A 7,194-nucleotide genomic window follows, 5' to 3' on the forward strand; every position below is an offset into this window, starting at 1 on the left:
CTTCCTCCTAGTGCTACTGTTGAACAGGAGGAGCTGGAATGCCTTCTTCATGGCCCTCCTTCCACCTTTCTGTTACTAGGAGATATGAATGGTCACTATCCACTATGGGGTAACAGTGAAACCAACCCTCGGGATATTATGCGGGCATCTTTAGTGGAAGATGATGAGTTTGGCATCTTAAACTCCAATAAGATGGCTTATTTTCATAGCCATCAGTTCAAGGACTTCCCTCAGGTGTGAAATCGGGTAAGGAATATTTCAGGAAAATTTATTGTTCCCGCCCCTTCTGTTCTATACTGTATGCAGCAGTTGGAACTGTGGTTGATCCATTTGCTGTTGCAGAGTTGTTTGTTGATCATTTTGCCAGCATGTCACAAAAGGATGCCGATTTGCCTTTTGCTTGTCAGCATTAACGCCTAGAGTCTCGTGGTCTCAGGTTTGCATCTTTCAGGGGAGAGTCCTATAATATCCCCATTTTCTGAACTCCATGTGGCTACATCGCAGTGCCATGATTCCTCTCCTGATTATGATGATATTACTCATGCCTTTTTACGTCACCTGTCTGATGAGTCCCTTTCGATTTTGCATTCGCCATTTAATAAGATCTGGCGTTCTGGTGAGTTTCCAGCTTGTTGGGGTGTTGTTGTATATATCCCCATCCCCAAACGAGGTAAGGACCACCTACATGCGACGAATTATTGGCCTATTTTTCTGACGTCCTGTATATGTAAAGTTCTGGAAGAGATGGTCAGTGTTAGGCTTGTATGGTTTTTGGGGAGATGTGACTTCTTATCCCCTGCGCAGCATGGTTTTCAAAAAATGCTCTCTACCTCTGATGCACTACTGTCTTTAGAAGTTTCTGTCTGTGAGGCTTTCTCTACTAACCAACACCAGATCACGGTCTTCTTCTATCCGGTGAAGGCATATGACACTGCCTGGCATCATGGCATTTTACTTTCTCTTTATGAGTCTGGTCTTTGTGGGCGCCTACCCATTTTTATTCAGCAGTTTTTATACAACCATTTTTTAAGGGTCCGAGTGGGAGAGGTGCTTTTACTGCTTTTTAATGCCAATGCACTAGAAGATGGAGTGCCACAGGGTAGTATCCTTAGTGTTACTTTCTATCCTGTAGCCATTAACAATGTAATCATTGTAATTCCTGACTGTGTATGAGGCTTACTATATGTTGATGATCTCTCAATTTCCTTCGTTGCATCCAGAAGGTCTCTGATAGAGAAGAAGTTTCAGCTGGCTCTTAATAGAATATCTGACTGGAGAGAGTCTCGTGGTTTCCGTTTTTCTTTAACAAAGACAGTGATTATGCATTTTTGTCATCTCTGAGGGGTTCACATAGACCCTGACTTGTATCTCTATGGTTGGAGAATATCCTGTATGGAAGAGACACGGTTTCTGGGTCTTCTGTTGGATAGATGACTAACCTTGGTACCTCATATTTGTTCTGTTAATGTGGCATGTCTAAAAGCTTTGAGTCTTTTAAGGGTTTTGCCTCATACCTCTTGGGGTGCTGACAGACATACCCTGCTCCTCTAGCATAGGTCTCTTATTCTTCCTAAACTTGAATATGGGTACGAGGTCTACTCCACAACAAATGCCCATCTCCGGTTGTTCAGTTCTGTGCATGATGCTGGTGTACTTCTGGCAATTGAGGCATTCAGATCATTCCCGATTTCAAATTTGTTGGTTGATGCTTGTGTACTCCTCTTGGATTTACGATGTCAGTTGTTGATGATGAGGTGTTGGTATCGTCTTCATCACATTCCAGACTTAGTTTCTTGTGCCATAGTCTCCCGGGATTCATGATCTTCTGTTTATGACACACATCCTAATTTCCCAAAGCCCTGTGCAGGGTCCGGTCAGTTATGTTAGCCCACTTTGTCCCCAGACTGGCAGTTTGGCCACATCAGATCCCAAAGGCGGGTTCTTGGCTACTCCCTCATATGACATTTTGTAGGTCCGTTGTTGAAAAAAAGGGCTCACTTCCCTCTCAGGTGTCCCTCTTTCTCTTTTTAGAAAATGTCTGCACTCATGAGGGTTCTGTCCCCATCTATACTGATGGGTCTAAGACTAATAATGGAGTAGGATTTGGTGTTGTCTGCCCTTCCTTTACTGGAGGCAGTAGGCTTCCTGGCATTACTTTAATGTATATAGAGGAAATGACTGCTATTTTATAGGCACTCAAAATCATTTTTACTCTCCCTCAATCAGATTTTGTGATTTATAGTGACTCTTATAGTGCCCTGTCTGCACTGGAGTCTTTTAATGCATCCCATCCATTGGTTTTATTAGTTTTAGAGTGGCTTTTTTTTCTTGGCCGTCGTGGCCGCCGTGTGGACTTCTGCTGGGTTCCGGCACATGTTAGTGTGGTGGGCAATGAGAGGGCAGATACATTATCTAAAGCTGTATCTTCTCAACAGCCCCCAACCAACTACCCGCTTCCTGCTTCTGATGTAACACCTTACTAGTGGTACACATACCGTACGTGTTTGCAGAGACACTGGGATGGTGTTGCTCATAATAAACTAAAAGAAATCTTTCTGAGTGTGGTTGTGCCAAGGGTTATCCCCTCCATGTCTCAGCGATTGTTGGTGGCTCTTGCTAGCTAACGCATTGGGCACTCTCGGCTTACACATGGGTTCCGTGTGAATGGTGAGACTCAACTGTACTGTGATGATTGCCTTGTTTCCCTTATTGTCCATCATTTGCTGGTTGACTGTCTGAGTTTGGAGGACCTACGTCAGAGATTCCTCCATAAGCATAAGGGGGCAGATCGTGCCTGCTGTCTCTCATCGATGCTTGGTGGAGCCTCTAGCGATTTTACTGATATTTTTACTTTTCTTCAGAAGGCTGAGCTCCTACCACTTGTACAGTATAACTAATTTATATTTTAAAAATTATTCTCTTATTATTTTTATTGTTTTATTTCTACTAACAGATATTAACTTAATTTTTACTTGCTGCATCTTTTACCTTGTTGTCCAGCAGCATATGGTCCTGGCAGTTGCGCTGCCAGAGTTTAATACAATCAGTCGATGAATCAGTCTTTTGTTCCAACCCTCTGACTATTGTCAACTTCCTTTAACGTCCTGTGTCTCAAAAGTTTTCAAGTCTGTTCTTAACAGAAATATTTTAAAGCAGCTTTCGTATCACAATCTTCTTTCTGATCGTCAGTATGGGTTCCGTCAGGGACGCTCCACTGGCGATCTTCTCATCTACCTTTCAGACTCCTGGTCATCCTCCTTTCGGGACTTTGGCGAAAGCTTTGCCATTGCACTTGACATCTCAAAGGCTTTCGAGCGAGTCTGGCATAAATCTTTAATTTCCAAACTGCCTTCTTACGGTTTCTATCTTTCCATCTGTGCCTTGATGTATAGCTTCCTTTCTGGTCGTTCTATAGCTGCTGTTGTAGATGGCCATCGTACTTCTCCTAGATCTGTTAACAGTGGTGTTCCTCAGGCTCTGTGCTATCACCAACTCGCTTCCTATTATTCATCAGTGATATTCTATGCTGTACATCTAACCCTGTTCACTCGTACACTGATGATTCCATCTTTCACCTTTCCATTCAGTTCTCACAACGTCCATTACTTCAACATACCAGGGGTGAGGCTGTGGCATACCTAATATCTGACTTGGCTCGTATCTCTGACAGGCATAAAAATATCATCCACAGGAGTACCTGCTAATGTTTAATAATATCCAGCTCAGTCCTGCATCATCCTTGAATTGGTGTTTCATTCAATCGGGACTTATCTTGGAAAGATCATATTACATCTCTTGTTAAATCTGCTTCCAAGAGATTAGGTGTGCTAAGCCGACTCCATACCTTCTTTGCCCCTGCACAGTTGTTGACTTTACACATGGATTTTATTCCCCCCTATTTAGAGTACAACTCATGTGTGGGGAGGCTCCCCACATACAGCTTTTTTCAATAGGGTGGAGTCAAAGGCTTTCGTCTCATTAACTCTCCTCCCCTTACTGGCTCCCTTCAACCTCTGTCTCTTCACTGTACTGTTGCATCTTTATCTTTTTTCTGTCACTACTTCAATGGGGTCACTGCTCCTTTGAACTGTCTACTTGCATCCCTCCACATCTATGACAGGCGCGTGGCAAACTCTCATCCCTTTTCTGTCCAGGTCTTTAATGCAAGAGTTAACCACTATTCCCAGTCCTTCGTTTATGCAACAGATCAACTCTTGAACTGTCTCCCTCTGTCTGTATTTCCTACTTCCTATGATCTCCAGTCTTTCAAACGAAGTGTGTCCAGGCATCTCGAAATGAACGGATGTTGAATTTGGCTCTGTATTGTATTGTGTTTGTTTTTCTCTTGGAAGGAACGGTTTGTGGGCTCCTGGCCTTTGGTTGCTTCTTCCTTGCACAAAAAAAAAAAAAATGCCCATGCCCATGGAATGAATGAAAAATATGAAACCATGTGTAGTTTGTTGACTGCTACTTACCACAAAACACATCAGTTGAACATCTGTGGGTGCCTGACGGTGATCTGCTTGCATCTAGGACTTCAGGAAGGATAAACAAAGCACATGTGTTTTCTTTGTTTATGGAACAGCCGAGCAGATGCTATGCATTACACACAAAAGGAATGGCCACTGTGACCAAAATATAGTATATGGCTGGAAGGTTCTGCTGTCTTCACAAAACTTTTGTTAACCCTGAGAAGGCATTCTTGCTTCCACCTCATTTGAAACATGGTTTTGGCTTCACTACTTGTGTGTGTGTGTGTGTGTGTGTGTGTGTGTGTGTGTGTGTGTGTGTGTGTGTGTGTGTGTTTCAGTGTATGTGTGGGTGTATCTGAATGTCTTTCGTTCCAGTACAATTTTCATTGTTCAACTACAATCATGTAGAATATATCAGAAAACATGGCGCTCACTCGTCACGCTTTCACAAAGCGCACTTAACTGGTAAATAAGAACCCGGATGTTTATTGAATAACCTATGTAAGGTATTTAAAGATCTAGAAAACATACATGACAAAGTGAATAGGCAGTAACTCTACAGTGTATTATTTATTACTGAGTTGATGAACATTGCTAAATATCGAGGAGTTTTTATTGTGACTGTGAATGTCTATATTTGGTGTGAAATAGTAATAATCAGTTCCATACATCACGTTCTTTGAGAGGTGAAGGGTCCTGAGGCTAGGTCATTGTATTCAAGATTATTAACATGTGGGTTACCGTACCGATCTCCAGCTCTCGTGACACTAGATATACTGCACTTCATCTCTTAAGGATTCTTGTTGAATATGAAAAACAAATCATTTTCACCCCATCATGCCTTTTAGACTACTATACTGTTACCTCCAAAAGTTCCATTCCCCTTCCTGCCTTTCTGTAAGTTATAACACAGTATTAGTCAAGGTAATTAAAACTAACTGTTGATTAAAATTAACTGTTGAACAAACCAGACAAACTGTGGTGACTTTATGCAATTATTTCACTTAAACTACTTAAGAATTACGAGTTACTGAACAGAAGGGGGAGAAGCGGAACTTTTGAAGGCAATAATACCAAAATATTATTTTCTCGTTGTATTGGCTTATACTAATATGTTGAAACACTAACCTCCGTGAATACTTGGCCTGACATACCAGACCAGGAGCCATCCTTCGACCGCGAGCCCCACTCTCTGTCATCTGGCCTCACGTACGAGTACCTGAAGTTATTTTGTTGTTAACAGAAGATCTCTTTATAATTTACTATATACAGTAGATCTAGGGGTGCTGTTTCGTAGGTATTGGGGGAGAGAAAATTAAATAATTCCGTTAAGTTTCTATGAAAGTAGCAAGTCTTGTTTAAGAGTACCAGTAGATGGGTGTTTGAGTTCCACCACACCAAGGTTGGAATCAGGCTTATTCTGACGCGAATTGTCGGATTATGTACGTTAGGAGTAATGCTGGAATAACACCTCGTTTCACTGGGTTACATTCTGACCATAATACTTCTCGCTGTTACGTGCATCATGTCTAACAGTGAAAATAGGTTGGTCAGAATGTGACGCAGTGAAACCAGGTGTTCTTATTCCAGTGTTACTCCTAACGTACATAATCCGACAATTTACGTCAGAGTAAGTGTGGTTACGGCCTTGGTGTGGCGGCGCCCTTTGAGTTACTGCTTCCATATCTATAGTGGAGTGGGACAGGGATTTGTGATATCGCCATGGCTGTTCAGTATTGGATAGTGAAGGTTATCAGTCTAAGGAGATGTGCCTCCAAAGTGTTCAAAGCTAAACAATTTCATCCTTATTTTCCTTAGGAGGTACTGAACAGAGTCAATGGTAAAAATGATGTGAGCAGATGTGGTCAGTGCGTTACATCGACACCAGGGGACCACTAATTCACCAAGACGCATGCACGGAGAGAGAGAGAGAGAGAGAGAGAGAGAGAGAGAGAGAGAGAGAGAGAGAGAGAGAGAGGTTCAGGAGCTGCTTAACACAAGTAATCAAGAACACTTATGTTTTCCTTGGTTATCTATCCACTGATTTACATTGTGTACAACAAGGATGCCTGGCGCTATCAACGATGCACTAAACTTCTGCCTTATGATCTGGCTACTTAGAGACGGTGCCTGAGGTGCACCGGTTTTCAGTCATTAACTTTCATTAAGGAGGGTCACAAATGAAATTCAAAAATCCTATGATAACAATGTCTTCCTTTTAGGAATAGCACATGACCCTCCGGCCATGTTGCATTTCTTGGGTTCTTTCCTCTCTGTCGTCAAAGGGGCTTGTATATCTGGACAAAATGGTAGTCTACACATCACATTGTCAAAAGATTGGAGATGCTCCAAGTGACGATAATAGTAGATTTTTTTTTTTTTTTTTTTTTTTTTACGGACCTGTCGTGAGGATGACCCGTTACCTCAAATTCCCAAGCTGTTTCCTCACTCATCTGGTGTTTGGTCTCACATTTTTTATTTATTTATTGTCAACCTGCCATTGTCCCACCATATGATAGGAACAGGCTAAAATGACAGACTTTAGATAACTATGGTAAAAATTCTTTGGAGTTCATTCATTATATTTTTGGATCATATCCAGGTACGGCAATGTTATATTTGTAAAGGGTATGGTTCAGACTGCAAAACAATAACATGAATGACACAATATACAGCAGAACTATAAATCCTGTATATGTTAATGGAGGTGTATCTATATCCG

General features: G+C 41.8%; 1 protein-coding gene across 1 annotated transcript in view; it reads right to left on the minus strand.

Annotated features, from left to right (window-relative positions):
* The window catches only part of LOC145398693 (uncharacterized), a 78,601-nt gene extending 71,676 nt beyond the window's left edge, over positions 1–6,925 (minus strand). The window contains exons 1-2 of the mRNA XM_080271494.1: positions 6,873–6,925; positions 5,601–5,691 (exon numbers count right to left, since the gene is read on the minus strand). Coding sequence (XP_080127620.1) covers positions 5,601–5,691; positions 6,873–6,925 — 144 coding nt within the window. The remainder of the gene's footprint in view (positions 1–5,600; positions 5,692–6,872) is intronic.
* Positions 6,926–7,194: the final 269 nt, after the last annotated feature.

The sequence above is a fragment of the Coenobita brevimanus genome, chromosome 46 (genome assembly GCF_032717465.1).
Source record: "Coenobita brevimanus isolate Jiangsu-jjx chromosome 46, ASM3271746v2, whole genome shotgun sequence".
In the NCBI taxonomy this organism is placed as follows: Eukaryota; Metazoa; Arthropoda; class Malacostraca; order Decapoda; family Coenobitidae; genus Coenobita; species Coenobita brevimanus.